Source organism: Hipposideros armiger, unplaced genomic scaffold (genome assembly GCF_001890085.2).
Source record: "Hipposideros armiger isolate ML-2016 unplaced genomic scaffold, ASM189008v1 scaffold_433, whole genome shotgun sequence".
NCBI lineage: Eukaryota > Metazoa > Chordata > Mammalia > Chiroptera > Hipposideridae > Hipposideros > Hipposideros armiger.
This window is the reverse complement of record NW_017731783.1, coordinates 229,798-248,751: the sequence shown is the minus strand read 5'-3', so window position 1 is coordinate 248,751 and position 18,954 is coordinate 229,798. Positions and strand designations below refer to the sequence as shown.

General features: G+C 36.5%; 1 protein-coding gene across 12 annotated transcripts in view; it reads right to left on the bottom strand.

Annotated features, from left to right (window-relative positions):
- DLGAP1 (DLG associated protein 1) overlaps nucleotides 1–18,954 on the bottom strand; it is a 336,066-nt gene that overhangs the window by 289,585 nt on the left and 27,527 nt on the right. For 2 of the 12 annotated variants that reach the window (XM_019665117.1, XM_019665120.1), the window contains exon 1: nucleotides 11,841–11,967. The exons of the other annotated variants lie outside the window; for them this stretch is intronic. In XM_019665117.1, the coding sequence (XP_019520662.1) occupies nucleotides 11,841–11,891 (51 nt within the window). In that variant the 5' untranslated portion in view covers nucleotides 11,892–11,967. Of the gene's footprint in view, nucleotides 1–11,840; nucleotides 11,968–18,954 lie in introns of those variants that run through there. 12 annotated transcript variants of the gene reach the window in all.

Genomic DNA, 18,954 nt, shown 5'->3' with positions numbered 1-18,954 from the left:
CTGTGAACGTCCCATGGACAGTAACTATGCAATTATATTTCATTTGAGAAAGACTTTCTTTTGGTCTTTTTTCCCTTCCTTTTCCCTTTTGGTAATGAGTCAAACTGACCTGATTTGGGTTCTTCAAATACTCATACTTCCTAGTAACAAGGCTGGCTTTCTGCAATTCATATACACCTCACTACAGCTGGATGAGTGGGCACTTAACCTCCCACTCAAGTTTGCAATTGTTTGTGCAGAGTAAAAAATTCTGAATTAATAGAAAAACATTAAATTAAGCTCCCCTTATGATATCCTATTTGATGAAAAGGAATTATTTTCTTTATCCCTGAGACAGATTTGGACAATATTCAGAATAAAACAAAACCAAAAACTGTTTTGTACAGAATGTCCAGAGGGAAATTTTTTTAGAGGGACACAGTCTTAAATCAGAAAAAAAATTTTAAGTGGCTCCCCAGTTTCTATCCAAAGCAGTCAAATGTCCCCAATAACATTGGAAGAAGTCTGGAACATAGAGCATATGTTCTGGGGGGTGGGTAGGCCACTGTGGGGATAGGAGGAGGCTGAAACGGGGTGACATCTTAGTGCCCTTTCCCCAACCACCAACGTAGAGAGGGTAAGACTAACTTTCTCCCTTGTATATCCATCAGTCTGGCAACTAGGATTTCTTCTCTTCTTCCGTCCAAGGTGCTACTCCATGTAAATTTTGACTTGATATCAGTTGTAAAACATATATAGGGCATAGAGGCAAGAGAAACTCATAAGCAAATTTCCCTATCTGAATTTTTTGGGGGGATGGCTTTCTGAATGAGCATTACTTACATAACAATTGATTTTCCTGCCCAGTTTTGTAGGATGCATAATTTTCTTGAATTTTCTGTGAACAAAGCAATACATTTATTTGCTTTGTTTTAGTTTACAAAATATCTTTCCTTTGTTTTTATGTTATGCAGAAACCAAAAGGAGATATAAAAATTGTGTCTGGGAGGCATTTGGGCATCATGAAATATTTAAAAAGTTCCCAGCACCAAAAAAACATGTGATCAATAAAAGTAGAGGGAAACTGAGGCATCTGACCTGATAATCTTTGGAGCATTATCATAGGCTAGTCCCGGAAGATTCAATTCAGATAAAATTTTAATAACTTTATTAGGGTACTTGAGTACATAGATTTACAAAAGGTAGAGTATCTTAATGTAAAAATTCTGTTATTGCATTAATTTAATTAACAATGAAAAATTCACAGTTTATTTCTAAAGAGGTTGATGATATAAAGAAAACATTGACTGAAAGGCTAAATATATAAATATCTGCAATTTATTCAACTGATAAATTGGTATAAAATGTATTTACTAGGCGATTCATTACAGAATTCTCTGTAAAAGCTGAAAATGTGATACTGAAAAATGTTCTTTAGTGTGTATTGTTAATATGCTAGTTCCTCCTTATGTGATGCTAAAACATAGTAGATGTGGTCTTCATGAAGGCAGGGATTTTATTTTGTTCAATTCTGCATTTTCAGTGTCTGGAAGTGGCACATAGTATATGAGCATTAAATACTTGCTAACAGAACAAAAAGTTCCATATAATGAAGCATTTCATAGCTATTAAAAAGAATGTGGTGGGTCTATATGTACTAACACGGAAAGAAGACCAATGTGTACTATAAAGTAAAAGGACCAAGTGCTGAACAGTATTTACAGTATAATACCAATTCGTTAAAAAAGAAAATGTGCTTATATATGCATATATATACGCATATATACATATATATTTTGTGTATGAAAATATGCATCAGAAGGAAAATGTTAAAATGATAACAGTGGTGGTTATCTTTTTAGAAAGTAGGAATGGGAAGACTGGGCAGCAGGAAGTTATTTCTTTTAATTCTATACCATTGTGTACTATTTGTATTCTTTTTTTCAGAATTAAGACATATAACTTTTATTAAAAAATAAATTCTGTGGAAAAGCCCTAAATGCATTTTTAATTAAAAAGATAAAATCTGTGGAGACACAGCCAACCTACAGCCAATATAGGTCTGTCTGTGTTGAATTGTGTATAGAATTTGTGTTGTTTTTACATGATCTCAATCTACAGAGACTACTCCATCACTTGCAAAGAAAACCTAAGGAGAATTTATAAATGGGAATTAATGAACGTTGGGTAGGAGAATTAGAAATTAGAAGGTTTAACTATGATTAAAGTGTATATTTTGTTTTTCTATTTTTTCAGCTTAAGGTAGAATTTTACATTCAAAGTTAAGAAAATGTGTGTACATGTAACTGAATGCAAAAACCCATATGTTCTGTGTCAGTCAGCACCACTTATTTTCAATGAGATAAAATAGCTTATTTAAACTTTGAATTTTCCCATTGGGTTTGGACGATTCAGCTGTTTATCCAGCAGCACTCTGCATAAAAATAGATGGGATGACATTTGTGGGTGCTTTAAAAAAAACCTTTGGAAAAATGAAGCAGAACTCAATGCCACATTTGCCATTTATATTATGTAAGAAAGGCAAGTTTTATGTTATGAGGACCTCATATAAATTATCCTCCTTTCGAACATATAACCTATAGCTCATTTGGAACCAGGCACAATCACTGGATGTATAAAGACATCCTACCTGAGTTTTACTTTTTAATGATTGTATTTCACATAAAGAAAACCTAAACATGATTAGAAAGAGTTTCTGATAATTCATATGGAGAGTTTTTCTTCTTGAATACTTCTAATTATGTACTTTCTCCCAGCATTCTTTTATCAACTATTTATTGAGTGCCTCCTATCTGGCAGGCACTGTGGTTACAAAAATAAATATAAAGATGATTTTGAGTATATTTTACTTGACTTTATAGATTTAGTTAATAATGTTTATGCCAATCTTCCAAAAATAGTGGTTAATATTAGCCTTAAACCTGCTGTCATATGATTTCACAGAGTCTAGGATAAGAATTTAAATAGGTTGAGCTGAAAATATATTGTCATCCAAAATTTCAAACCGAGTAGATATACAAGAGAACTATAATCATTTACAGTATGAAATATTAAAATTAGTGTTCCAATCTTGGTAGTATTGCTGATGGCAAAGGATTATGACACCAGGAGGAAATGAAACCAAACCAAATGCATCTCTTTTCCACCCAGAAAAATACACCTATCTTAGAATCCTACTGATTTTATTTTATGAAAAAATATATGCTAGGAGGAAATTACATTGATTGGCTAATATGAAAGAGGAAATCAGGCCTGTGCAAGGGCAAAGGTGTATGTCATCACTAGGCAACATTTTTATGCTCAGTTCTTTTAGAAGTTTTCTCTGAGTGCTCATAAAAGGTAATGAGGTTCGATTCCCTTTCTGCCTTTGTCAGGCATTCTCCTGACCCTGAGTGCTGTTCCGGGTTGCAGGTGAATGGTATTTGTCCACTGAGAAATTGGACTTCTGTGCCCCTCCCGTTATGTGATTTGAATACCTGGCTTGCTCCATTTTGGGCGTGCCACTTGCTCCTGCTCCAAGGTAGCCTGCTGACCTGAAGCCGCGGCAGTGGGAGGTCAGGTGAAGAGGGAGAAAATGTTCTCAACCACCCATTCTTCCAGCGCCCCTCTGGAATCTACCTTTCAGAGGTAGCCTAAGTGGCCCTCCCACTGGACACATTGTTTTAGCACCATTGTATTTTCCTTTTCTTAGATTCTGTAAATGCTTTCAATGGTCTGCGTCCTAGAGCAGGGAATTTGTGTTTCCCTTTGACTAGCACTGTATAGTTCTGAGTACCCTGTGGCATTCTGTAAAAGGGATGAATACGAATGACGAACAATGGAGCAGGCTCTCGGGGGCCCTGGGGCTGGCTATAAGAGAACTCAGAATGAGGGACAAAGTAAGTCAATTTCTAACACAAAGGCGAGATTTAGCCTCTCATTAGATCCAACTGCTACATGTGAAAAAGTGTGTTAATAAAATGGCACAGGGATTTTGTGGGGGGCCCACATGGGTAGACTAGGCTTTCAAGAAGTGTTTCCATCTTCTTTCCAGTTGTGGTGTCATGATGTAACAGGATTTGAAATCCAAACATATGCTATTTTCCTTTCATGTTTAAAATTTCACTATCATGAATTAGCTGTCCCTCCTCAATAGCATAGAGTGCTTATTTCTTTTATATAAAAATAAAGCATTTAGACATAAGGTGATATTTAAGTATATTCCCTTTCATGACTCCTTTCAACTCTGTTTGTATGTGATTTTTTTGACTCAGGTATGAATACTAATTTTGTCAACAATGGACACTATTAATCTTGTATTTCAAGCAAATGTAACATCTTTATAGACAAAACTTTCAAAAATACCCCAATTTAAAATACTAGACATAATTTATTAAGAAAGATAAAATAGCCCAGATTATCAAAGTCATGTGCAGTGATGAATGCAAAAAACATTTTTTTCTCTCTCTAAGTTCCATGGTAGTTTGGAAAACAGACAATTTTTTTTAACCAGTACATTGGTGACATCTAATTTCTTAGTGATTTAAAAATAATGTAGATTGAGATAGAACCACAGAATTAAAACAATAGGGAGGAGACAGCAAAAAAGCAGAAACTATGTCAGAATAATAGCCAACCATCAGTGATAAGAAAGCTTCAGTGGGTGGGTAAAAGAACTGGATTTTCATGTTTTAGCCCCCCCAAATTATTCTCCTATTACCAGCACAGAACTTGAATACAGAGTAATAGAAGCTGGTAAAATATAACTAGTCTACTTGAGATAAACAAATATTAAAATGCTAGTTGTTCTTTTTTTAAGGCATTTTTTAAAGCAATTCATCAATTTTAATCACACTGATCAGGGTCTTTCAGTTATTAAGAAATATTCCATTGTGTTGTTTATAAACAAGTATGACTAGAAGTTCTCAGTAGTTGAAAAGCACAGTAATTGGTACACATATTTGTACGGCTGGTAATGCCTGGCATTGAGGCTTGCACACATAGGAAGTGCTCATATTGTACATGAACAAATTGTGCATGAGGGAAGTGTAGGATTTTACTTTGTCCCACAATTACCCTATTTGGTAGTGAGCAGTCACCTTTTCTATTCACAATAATGCATAAACTCTTAGAGCCAGGTTGTTAACTATGTAACTCTAAATTTTCTAAATACTTCTAATAGATGTGGAATAAAGATAAAATAGTTTATAACTTGTTCTTGGGACTTGGATATCCTAAGTAGGTCTTTAAGTTGCTTGCTTGCTGTGGGTAGATACTATAGCTATTTAATCACTTGGTAATTTATTAGTGATGTATTTAATTCATATAAGATAATTTTATTTCAAATGTGAATGTGATGTGTTCCACTACTGCTCTTACTATTTTTGTAATAAAATGATAATAGTAGCATCCATTTATTAATATTGCACTGAACATGACAAATGTATCTTTTTTAAAAAAATGATGGATATTGGACAATTTTCCCTCAAATGTGCATTACAATAGGTAAAAACCAACCTGCGGGTTTATTATACTTGAAAATAAATTAGCGCACATTTAACATAGTACTTTGTTATTCTCCTTGTGCAGCCTACCCTGGTAATAAAAAATCATGCCATAAAAGACATGGCAAATTAGATCTAGGAAAGAAGAAAACTTGTTCTTAAATTCTAGCTCAGGTATTGAATTGTAGTTTGAACTAAGCAATAAACGATAAAGAAATTAACCCCTGTGCCATGCATGAAGCAGTTCCTCCTTTTATAATTTTTTTGCTTTTGAAAGAATAAGATAGGACTTATTTTCTTTAGACATTGACCTGGGATTCATGAAGTTTATTATTTTCTTTATCCCATGAAAACTCTGCTCACAGGATGCAATCAATGAATCAATTCATCCATCCATCCATTCACATTGATAAAGTGCTTCCTATGTGCCAAGCACTGTGGGAGCAGAAGACACAAATATCAATAGACTTTTTTTTGCCCTCAGGGATCTTTCTGTTTATTGGAGGAAGAGGTGAGATTAGTGAAGAGGAAGCAACAAGCACTCAAGTGTGCTTATAATGAACTGTGGAAAGTGCTAAAAAAACTAGACAGTGCAATTAGCATGGAAGTTTGTTCAAGGAGGTCATATTTGACCTGAGACTTGAATGATGGGCAAAACTTTGCCAGTGGGGCCCAGGGAGAAGAGGAGGATGTTACAGGAGAGGAAATAGCATATGTGGAGGCATGGCCATGTGAAAAGGTACAGGGTTTTCTACAGGATATGCCAATTTATGTACAATACAAGGAGAGTTCAAATTAAACAAACTTCACTTCAGACGCATGCCTCTCCAGGTACTGCTAGAAATAGATTAAGTTGAAGGCACTCAGTCTCCTGCCAATGGTTTTAAGAGTCTCTGTCTCCTTTACTTGGTTTAAAACACAACTGGACTTTTTCAAAATTCCATTTCTTGGATTGCCTTTTTCTGTCAGTAATATGGCACTGAAACCAATAGAAAATGGCTCTTTTTGTTTGTGGGACACAGGTTGTCTTTTCTAAATCTACATTTCATCCCTTCTTCACTATGTCTTGTTGCCCAGGGAAATTCCCCAAACCAGCCTTTCTTGTGAACCGATCACTCTTTCCTGAACAGAGCATTCCACCATCTGCTCAGCCACTCTCCAGTGTCATCTCCCACCCTCAACCACCATTTACCATCTCCCTTCTCCACAAGACCTCACTTCTGTTTATGTCTCAAATCCCCACACATAGCATCCTTCTCCTGTACTTCCTCTAACACACGGCACTGTGATACCCCCAACCATGCATTCAGGTACACATTTAATACTTAGAGGACGTCTCCGCCCCCCACCTCAGCCTTTCTTATGATGCCTTTCTTAGATTATCGGCTCATCTGGAGTCATCTTTCACGTCCCAAAATATCACCACAGTATTAGTTTCATATGGCTGTTGTATCAAATTATCACAAGCTTAGTGGTTTAAAACAACTTACATTTATCCTCTCATGGTTCTGGAGGACAGAAGTCCAAAATTAATTCTCTGAGCTGAGACCAAGGTATTGGCAGGGCGGAGCTCCCTTGGGAAGCTCTTTGCCTTTTCCACCTCCTTGTCTTTCTGGCTCAAGGCCCTTTAATCCATCCTCAAAGCCAACAGAATAACCTCTTCAAATCGCTCTCTGCTCCCATGGTCACAGGGCCTTCTTCTGTGATCAAGTCTCCCTCTGCTTTCCTCTTATAAGGACACTTGTGATTACATTCAGTGCCTGCCCAGATAATCCAGGGTAATGTCCCTAACCCAAGACCCTTAACTTAATAATTTCTGCAAAGCCACATTTGCCATATTAAGGTAACATTGTTTCCTGGAATTAGGATGTGGCCATAAGCAGAGCCATTTTTCTACATACCACTACCATTATGGTTAATAGAGTACCAACTCTGTGCCAGGCATCATTTTATGAGGTAGGCGCCATTATTATTTCTGTTTTACAGATGAAGAAATTGAGGCACAGAAACGTTAATTGACTTGGTCAAGGTCACATAGATAAATGGTAGAAAATGAATTAAAATCAAGGCCCGTCAGCTCAAAAGCCTTTGCTCCTCACAGAGTGTTGTATTGTCTCTCACATTTTGAGACTGTGCAATGTGTGTTGGTTTGGATCACAAGGACCCTAAACACGGTCACGGTCAGTACAAAATGGAACATTTCCCAGAAATTGTACATGTGCCTTCTCTAGCTGTACTTCCAGATATTTCTTCCACAGAGCACTGCTAATTAAGCTGTTGGGTGGTAACAAGTAGCAATTTGCTTCCCCCATGAAAGACCAGTAGAAGCCCCCTAAGTAGTCTGACATCAGGCTATGGCTGGTGAAAATTAAGGGGCTCACTGAGCTCAGGCAAAAACACTGTGGAAAGAGTAATCATGGAGCAGGACCAGAAAAAGATCCGTGTTGAAAAGGACAATGGAAACATAAATGTGAGGCCCAGCTCCTTTCCCTGTTGGAGAGAGCAAGAAAGGCAGAGAACTCCTGGAGGCACATGGGCAGTAGAAGAAAGCTTGAGAATAAAGAATACAGTACAAAGAAAGGTACTTTGAGAGTAACAATAAGCAAACATACACTCAGGGTAGACCACTGGAGGTAAGAAAGCAAGTGAAGAGGTAGGCAGTGAAAAATCAAGGATTTCTCTGCAATCCGCTATTCACTTTTAAGATAAAACTTTTTCTCTCATTCTAAGGAGGCAGTGGGCCATGGGGAGAATAGAAAGAGATGGCCCCTGGAATCAAATAAACTGAGGGGCACATTCCTTCATCACAGTGTCACTTATGGCAACTTGAGCCTCAGTTGTCTCATTCATAAAATGGGAATAGGAACAAGATTAAAGAATTTATATGAACTGCGTTAGCACAGTTCTTTGTCGGAATGAGTAACAAAGAATCGTTACATTCAGTTTCTGCAGCATCATCAAACCAAAGGTAATAAAGCTTGTTAGGGAGTCCAAGTATCTATTCCTGCATCCAGATAGAATTTACTTTGTGCTTGATCATAGCCACAACTGTGAATGAGAGACTGGGTATCTACCTCCATGGAACTGACAGGTTAGTGAAGTAGGCAATGCTATATAAAATTTAAAAAGCATGATAAGGAAGTAATGGATGCTATGAGAATTACTGGGAGAGAGTATTGAACTCAAACTTGGCCAGTCAGAAAGGGCTTTCTGGAGGAAGTGCCATCTCAGGGGAGACTAGAAGTTTGAAAAGGAGGTAAGTAGCGAAGAGAGGAGTTTGGGATGAATAGATAGAAGGGACAAAAAGAGAAAGCAGCTTATGTAAAACACGGCACCTGTGAGAAAGTTAAAAGTAGATCAGTATGGCTGAAATTCAGATTGGATGGCAGTGTTAAGAAAGGAGGCAGTGAGGGCAAAGGGCCCCCACTTATCATGTTACCCTGTAAATCATGTTAAGGAGTTGGGACTTTATGCTGAGGATAAGGAGGAACCATCGAAGGATTTATAAGCAGAAGATTTAGTGGTTCTCTCTGTATTTTGGAGAGATCATTTGGGCTACAATATACAGAATGGACAGGAGTATGGGAAAACTAGAGACAGAAAGATGACTTGGAGGTATTTAAAATAATATAGGTGAGAAATTATAGAAATTGAACTAGGATGGTGGCAGAGGAAATGGAGAGAAGTGAATAGAAATAAAATTTATAGGACTTGGTGACTTTTCCACTCATTTATTCATTCATCCAGCCAATTTTTATGAGTTTACCTTAGCGATGTGAGAGTGAGGGAGAGGGGAAGAAAATTAAGGGTTTGCCTGTGTTTCTAGGTTGAAAAAAATGGGTAGGTAGTGGTGCTAGTTACAGGGATATGAAACAGGTTAAGGAGGTTTGTAGGGAAGATACAGAACCCCATTTTAGAGATAACAGATTTTGAGTAATGCCTTTATTTTTATAATGCAGATATCCGGCATCCTTCTGCCTGTGAGCATAAATGAGGCAACATTAACAATAATAACCAAGTCTAGTGATATTTTAGTCATTGCTCATCTTTGCTCCTCTGCCACTAAATTTTGACTGTCCCCAGGAATGGGCTTCACATGTATTTGAGAACAAATCTGCTTGCGGCTTCTGCTCAGGCCTCCTTGCCACGGTGCTAAAAAACATCTTATGATGGTGGGGCATCTGTAACAATGCTGCTGCCCCCGTTAGCACTGTCCTCATTTGATAACCCTCTCTGGTCTTTGCTGTGTGTGTGTGTGTGTGTGCGTGTGTGTGTGTGTGTGTGTGTGTGTGTGTGTGTGTGTNCTGTGTGTGTGTGTGTGTGTGTGTGTGTGTGTGTGTGTGTGTGTGTGTGTGTGTGTGTGTGTAAGGCGGTGGTGCTGCTATCTCTAGATTTTCTGCATTAATTAACACTGAGAGTCAACACGTGAATCTGTAAATAACACATGCCTTGCATTTGGCAACTTAACATCTCATCTTGAAGCATGAGTGGGTTGACCACTGTAGAAAAAAGAATCATGAAAAGGATGCTGGTCAGACAGCTTTGCACATTTTCATCATTGGGTTGGTTTTAGGTAGCAATAATGGATAAAAAGTCATGCTGGTATAAAAGCTTTCGTGTTGTACAAATGACAAAAAATTGAAGATAACAACTTGGTGGTTACAAAAATTTGTTTTCTAGTTAGTTTCTTCCATCTTTAAAATGGATGCAGTGCAATCCATAGGTTCTGGACAAATGTTACTGGGGAGAAGGGAATTGGGGAAAATAAGAGAATTAAAGGAACAAAAGAGTCATAGGGTGGCCAAGGATGGTCTGGAGCAAAAAGATGAGAGAGAGAAAAAGGGGAAAGAGGAAAAGGAAATGAACACATTACAAATCCAAAACAAGCCACCACTTCTGAGCTTGGGTCAGAGTTCTACAGAGAATAGCTATAAAATTGAACATATTTTAAAACCTTGAAGTATGAATAGGTAACATATGTCTGTGTTAGTGTTCTTAAAAATGAACTATGATATACTGAAATGAAACATTCCTACTTCTCATAGGTTTACTAAATTAGAGACATTTCAAAAGAAATGCCTAAATTTTATAGGTGAAACATGGATGATATTTAAGTGGACCTAAGTCATTAACGGTAGCTAAATACTTCTGCTTAAACACACTGTTTATACTTCTAGAAAAAACAGACACTATGAAAAATTTAAAGGGGAGGGGTAATAAAAGTTGTTTATTTTCTATAAAAATCTGATTGTAATATTTAAAGATTCCCACGCACACACACAAATCTGGTGTCCACAGTCCGTTTCCACACATGAAAACAGAATGCAAAGATTAGACAGTAGGAACAGGAGAAACATTTCCTTTCTAGTTCTCAAAAATTTCCCACATACTTTGGCTGTTTTTGAATAGACCTTCTGAAACATCTTTTGAGGTCACCTACTTTGAGAGAATAGAGTCTCTAATTTTCAGGTGACATGGCAGCGAGCCCAGAATAATCATATTTTTCATTTTTGTCATTCTTGTAGAAAAGAAAAAATTATAATTTTCTCCCCATCTTGCTAAGCTTTTGCAAGTTCAGGGATTTGTGCTCCGATCTGACTGAAATAAAAACCCTCATGTTAAAGACTGAGAAGCTGTGTCACAAAAAGCATAACCAAAGTAGCAATGAATGCTTCGGAGAGGTCTAATGGTTTTTAATTCCATGAACTTCAGTAAATAAACAAGTACATTTTCTACATGAACTAAAATCATTGCAGCCATGGTAAATAAGAAAGTAATAGCAAAATTCATATTGCTGGTATGCTGCTATTTTAAAAATGTAATCGTACAAAATAAAACCTACCTAAACTGAAGCTGTGGAATAATTTTAGCAACTGAAAATAATACCTTCTGTAGCATAACATGTACTTAGAAATGAAATGACTCAGAAACTAACATGATGTATGTATTCTGTTTTCTTTAGAGCATATTCAACATTAATTTATCATATATCATGCTAAATATATTCAATAAGGCATGCTTAAATAATTTTGTCTGTCTTTGCTGCATCTAAATATTCTGCTGTTTAGCTAAATTCATTTCGCACTGTAGATGATAAAAAATTATTATACAGATGCCATTCTTACTAAAAAGCTGGATTTCTCCTTCAGCCCCTCTAGTACCATAAGCAACCTAATCAAAGGAAACGGGTACATTGGGGGTACTCTTTATAAAACTGTGAATTCATCCCAAATTCACAGACATCATGAAACATGAAATTAACTCCAGCATATTAAAAGAAAAATTATGTATCAGCACAGAAATCAAACACAAAGAGACTATTTTCTTTTCTATAGCCCAGAATTGCCATTAGCTTACCTTATTAGCTGAAATGCCAAACAGAATGTCTTTATGGAAAATTAAGTTCATTATTCATCCTAGCTTTGATTTGGTATAGTGCAGCTGAGAGCATTTAGCTTCTCTCTATGATTTGCCGATGCAAAGTGGGTGAGTAAGGCAGTAAACAGAGAACTTGGGAGGTGGGGAGTGGTTGGCCATGGCTCACAACTCTAGACTTGCAACTTTACATTTCATTCATATGAAGATACTTAATGAAATCAAACCTTATCACTGAAGAATAACACTTAAGTGAATACTTAGTGCAGATTTTTAAGCCTGTGCAATTTTGCATAGCAATTACAGGTATAGTGTCCTGGATGCTTACTATCCTTGCAAAATTACATTGCTATCTTTGATTACCTTAGTGGGTTCTTTGGCTATTGATTCACTTTGCAGCATACATAGTGGATAATGTATACTCTGTCAAGGAGAAATCCACATGGGGGAGCGATCTCTGCAATTTTCTAAAAAGAGAATACCTGATTGCCTGACTAGTGATGGAAAGACAGATGCATTACAATTTTGGAAATAAGTGTGCAGGCACACAAAAATTGGACACAACATTCAGATAGCTAACAAAGAGACTTTAGAGCTCCAGGAGTAAAATAGCAATAGATACCTGTCCTCTGGACATCAAATTCTCTTTTAGAAAAAAATAAGCCATATTTTAAAATAATTCATTAATTTTCTTCAAATGAATTAAACATGTTTTAAAAATCTTTGGGCAAACACTTTTTCTTTCTTATAATAATGCCTTCCACAGAAAACATCCCAGAAAAATCTTGTGTAGTTAAAGTGTGTCCCATTTCCAGATGGGCAAAAGAAGTGTTACAGCTTCCTCTTTCCAGGTTTTACTTCATAGAACTTGAGCAGGCAGCATTTATTAAAATCCAGCTTTACCAAGTAAAATGTGCAACCACAACAGCAAAACCAGTACTAGATTATCAAGAGGAAAGGACAATGTGACTGAACAAAACAGCTTTAGTCTAAAGACTTTTAAATCTTGCTTGTCTTTGTTAAGTTGCAAAACCAGGCCCTAAAACTCTCCTCTCCTGAACTAATAATTACATGGCTACCTCTAATAAGAAATGATAAAGACAAGGCAATAATTAATTTGCCTTAAAATGTTAAACATAGAGTTACCATATGACTCAGCAGTTCCACTCTTAGGTATATATCCTGAAAAAATGAAAATACATATTCACAGAAAAATTTGTACATAATTGTTCATAGCATCATTAGTCACAACAGCCAAAAAGTGGAAACAATCCTAATTTCTATCAACAAATGAATGGATAAAAAATGTGGTGTATCCATACAATGCAATATTGTTTGGCATTAAAAATAAACACAGTATTGATACATGTTATAACATAAATGAATCTTATAAACAGTATGCTGATTGAAAGAAGTGAGTCACAAAAAATCATGTATTACATGATCCCATTTATATAAAATGTCCAGAATAGGAAGAATATATGCAGACAGGGAAGTAGATTAGTTGCCCTGGGCTTGGGGTGGGAATACTGGGAAGTGAATGCTAATGGGTACAGGATTTATTACTGGAGTAATGCAAATGTTCTTATATTAGATTATGGTGATGTCTGCATAACTCTGTGAATATAGCAAAGTTATTGAATTGTATACTTTAAATAAGGAAATTTTATGGCTTGCAGGTTATATCTCAATAAAGATGTTAAAATTATTAATTTGTCACAGGAACACTGTCATATAACATTTATAGTTACAAAAGGTAGTTATATGTAATAAATTCTGGTAGATGGGAAGAGAGTGAGGTCAGCCCCAAATGTAGGAAACTCTTGAGGACTCATGAGCTGTAGAACCACCTAAAGAACTATTTGTGGTGGTGTTTTATCATGGCTAATTTTCAGTAAAGCAAAACACCCCAAATCAGACAGGTTGAGAGCAAGAAGAAGAGAAAGAGAAAGAGAATGAGGAGGAAAAAGGGAAGAAAAATGAAAGGAAAGAAGAACAACAGGGGGAGATTTATGTTTGATTACATAACGTGAAAGGGCAGATGATTCAAGAGGAAAAGTAAGGAAAGGTTCGCAAACCTTAATCCTGATGATATAATATCAAATCATCCAGATGAGAATAAAAGAAGACCACCTCTAAAGAAACTAAAATAATTGTACAAGAAAGATTTTGAAGTGTTTAAAGGAATTTGTTTCAAACATGAGAGATGGGTTCACAATCAAGGAAGAATATAGGTAAACAAAGAGTATCTACAACAATTGTATCAAGAGCTCTAAAGCTGAGAATAAAATAAAGTTTGTGAATTAAAAAAATTAAAAGAAAGAAAGAAAAGCCAAGGACACTAAAAAAAAAAAGGCCTTTAAATGATATGAATTAGAACAAATAGAAGAACAAGGACAATCTCAAGTGTTGGTCCAGATGGTATAATGTGAACAGATGATGGTTAAGGAGGAGGAAAGGGAGGAGGAGCAGCAGGAGAAGGAGGAGGAGGAAAACCATCAAACTCTCAAACTTCACCATTTTCTCTGTAAAATAAAATGATCCTCAAACTGGAAAGGGTAGAAGAAGCATGGTGAAGAGAAATTTGAATCCCAGGAAAATCTTTTTCATGCATTATGACTCGTAAATTTATAATTTCATTCTAGATCTTCCATATAAACGTCAGGTACTTGACAACTTGACTTGGATACTGCAAAGCACTTCATACACAGCACTTTCAAATCAAACTCATTTTCTTGATCCCCTTCCCCACTGTAGTTCTTCCAGAGTTTCCTACTTTGGTGAATGGAAACATCATTTTTTAACCAGGTCAAATGTCCATTCTGGACACTTCCCTCTCCCTTCACGTCACCAAGTCGTGTAGATTTGTAATGCCTGGAAACTATCTACTTGCTTCAACACCAATGTCACCATCCTCATCCATTTTCCTGTACCTGGAATACTATTCTTATCATCTAACTGGTTCTCCTTCCATTTTAGTTATCTTTTCACTTTATCTAAAGGAATGTTTTCAGAAGGCAAAGTGGATGTTAGCCTTCCCCACTTCCACCCTCCTACACACACAAACAAGGATATAAAGATTCAAAGTTTAAACACAACCTCCAAGGCCCTGAATGATATAACCCTGAAAATGTTCCCAGACTCATCTTGCACCATCTTGGTGATTTAGCCATACTAGATTTATGTGTGACCCTTTTGTTTCTTCCTGCCTTTGCATGATTCCCTTGGCTCATTGTCTGACTTACTCTAGCTTTTCCGTCAAACCTAATGCCAACCATTTCTTCCTAGGGCATGCTTCCCTGAACTTCTTAAGTCAATGTGCTATTACAGTATCATAATCTCCTTTGTAGGTATTGAGAAAAGCGGTCACTTGGTACATAAGGCTTGTACTTATGAACAGAAGGTGCACAGGCCACTACAATCATGGCATGTTTGAAGATACTTGCTTTGGTTGAGTCTCTTAGTTAAATCCACTCTGCAGAAACCCTGCATCACCATTGGTCACTCTCCTGACAGGATAAGTGTAAGGGATACACTGCATGGAGGCAAGGCAGGGCATAAACATTTTGGGTTCAGGGACCCAGCCCTCTGATCTTAGATGCAAGATGTTTAGGGTTATGCTAAGAAAGGTGGCCTAATCCTGTGGGAAACTGAATTCAGCTACAGTTCCTCCCAATGAATAAAGGGACAGCCTTGAGTGCAAACAGGGAAAACCTCATACTATAATTCAACAGTCGCCCTTACCATGGTAGTAATTTAAATTTATTTGTGATTGATTTGAAGAATGTTTATCTCCTACTGACAATAAGAAGCATGAGAGTAAGAATCATGTCTGTTCCTGATTATCACCGTATTTTGCATCTACATAGAGCCTGGCAATAGTAGGCATTTAGTAAATATTTTTTGAATTAGTAAAAGAAAGAGCTCTTAAATTGACAGGCTGTGGTGAGAGGGTAATGATAGCATAATTGCTACTAGCAAAATAATTTCAAGTGTCTGTTCTGTTCTATGTCAGGTTTCAGGACTAGTCTTCTTGTTTATAAAGTCTGACCATTCTATATCTTCCCTGGTCAACATGGCTATGATGTCACTACCACAAGAAGATCCACTATTAGTCAAACACATACATTTTGCTTAGAAAATTAACATGAAGGATGTTGATTTAAAATATCATAGGATTTATTAGATTAATAATTTAATTTTCCCAATGAAGAGATTTTTCTTTTTAAAAAGAGGGCACACGTAAAAACACTAAACTTAAGTTTTTGTGCCTAGGCAAATTATATTTTTATGTTTACTCAAAGAGCTTTCGGTAGGACCTCAGAATCAAGGTGGGTGATTATTAAGGAAAATGTGGCTGCAAAAGGTGAAGTCTTTTGAATCCTCCAAAAGATAATAGATTGATGGGCTTGAGTTTACAACACAATATCATCCTAGAACAGGCTGTTAAATGGAAAGTCTCTGAGCACTAAGAGAAGTAGCCTCGATTTATGAAGAAGCACTATGCTTTACCAACTGTGCTTTATTTTTATTTGTGAAGATTAAATTGGTGAATAGGTAAACACATACCCTGAGCTTCCTTAGGCAAAGTCATCTTTATAGAAAAAAAAACAAACCAGTAGCAAAATATTTCTAAATGTTAACAAGACTAGTTTTCAAAGGAACTGAGTTTTCTCACTTCTCCTGGAATCCATTCCAAATAATAAAACAACAATACAACCAAATGAAGAGAATTACCCCCAAATCACATTTTCAGCAAAACCAGCAGAAAATATTCAAACTCCAAAGTCAGAGTCAGGCAGAAAGCCAAAGAGGGGAATCATAATAATATGATAGGTAAATAGGAGGAATGTAGGGAACTTAGATGTAGCAGAGCCTATAAAACTCATATATAATCTCCCCCAAAAGGAGGTCCTCAATTTCAGAGGAACATGCTGTGGAAGAGACCAGGACTAATGTAGGTGGTGGAGAGTGAATGGGCTAATGTCACTAAGGGACAGAAAAATTCATTCTAAAAATCAATGTATCAATTGTGTCCCCATGTGACAGGCAACCTGTGAGTTCATCCATGAAGTAATTGAGGGAGAAAAGAACTAGGTTTTGTCTGAGAGTCAGATACTACATAGATGCATCATATTATAGAGAAACAGTTTATAACTGTAACAACAGCAAAAGAAGCCCTTGATTCATGAATGCTTGAACAACTACTGCCCACGAGTCTCTCTAAAAGAAACTTCTTCTGATTCCTTAGGAAAATGCAACTTATTCAAATAGGAGTAACACCAATGGAATACACATGCAGGTACTATAAGAAAAAGGAAAAAGAGCAATCACAAATTTTTTATAAATAATGAAAATTTAACATATACATCACTGTCATTCCAGAGCAGAAAGTCAAAGCAATGGAAGAGAATAATTATCCTAAACTATAATTCAGGAAAGCTTTTCTGCAATAAAAAAGCCTTAAATCTATTTAATGAAAAGGTATCTATTTCATCAATGAAAAGCCATCCAGAACGGTCAACATAAACACATATCTTAGAAAAACTTTTGGAAAGAATCCATTAGGCAGTCAGGCAAAAAGATCAAATCAGGTTAATGAAGAGAAAATGAGGTTGACATCAGACTTACCTGCAGAAACATTTAACTTCAGCACAAAACGGAACAACATCTATTTAAGATATCAAGGCAAGAAAGCAAGCACCAAGGATTTTCTATCTAGTCAAGCTCTCCTTCAAGTATAAAGACTTGAGTAAAAAGACAAGTGTAACAATGCCAGAATTTGGGAACTATTGTTCAAATGAGTCTTTCCAGGGGAAAACACTAGAGGACAAGTTGTAGACAGAATAACTTAAACAGAAAAATGCCAGCAAAGAACTAGTGGCCAACACCCCCATGTTTATTGAATCATTGTTTACAATAGTCAAAATATGGAAACAACCTGTGTCCATTGATGGATAAATGGATAAAAATATTGTGGTATATATATAATGGAATATTATTCAGCCATAAAAAATTAAATCTTGTCATTTGTGACAACACAGATGGATCTTGAGAGCATTATGCTAAGTGAAATAAATTAGATAAAGACAAATACTACATGATCTCACTTATATGTGGTATCTAAAATCAAAACAAAGATACCACCTCCCGCCCCTGCCCTGAGCTCATGAGTATAAACAGATTGCTGGTTGCCAGAGGTAGAGGGTGGGGATGGGTGAAACGGATGAAGGGGGTCAAAAGGTACAAACTTAAAGTTATAAAATAAGTCCTGGAGATGTAATGTACAGCATGGTGACTATAGTTAATAATGTATTGCATATTTGAAATTGTTAATAGAGTAGATCTAAAATGTCCTCATTACAAGAAAAATATTTTTTTAAATTATGTATGATGATGGATGCTAACTAGACTTATTATGGTGATCATTTTGCAATATACACAAATATCAAATCATTATGTTGTACACCTGAAACTAATATAATGATATATTTCAATTATACCTCAATAAAAAAAAGAACCAGCCGCCAAAATCCAGTTCAATACATTTTAGAAGAGGTTTATCATCTTCTTCATGGATTTAAAAGAAACACTTTTTTAAAAGATTTTACTGGGGAATTGGGGAAGGTGAACAGCCAAGTTGTCCTTCAGTCTTATTTGTGGAAGGTGCAGCTAGCTCAGCTCCAAGTCCAGTCTTCATCTGGCTGCTCAGCTCAAGGTGCCATGTTCAATCTTAGTTGCGGGTGGGCGTAGCCCACCATCCCATGTCCTTAGTGGAACCGTCAACCTTGTTGTTAGAAGCCTGTGCTCTCACCAGCTGAGCCATCCTGCCACCTGTTGGCAGCTCAGCAGCAGCTCAGCTTGGGCGCAGCTCACTGGCCCGTGTGAGAATCGAAGAGGCGACCCTGTTGCTCAGAGCTCACGCTCTTAACCAACTGAGCCACTTGGCCATCCTTAAAAGAAGTACTTTTAAGATGCAACCTTACATGAAGTTCCTGTCAGCTATATACAGAGGGTGCCAAAAAATTGTAAACACATTTTAAGAAAGGAAAAACTGTATTAAAATTACACTGATGGTAACCACTTTGAGTACCTC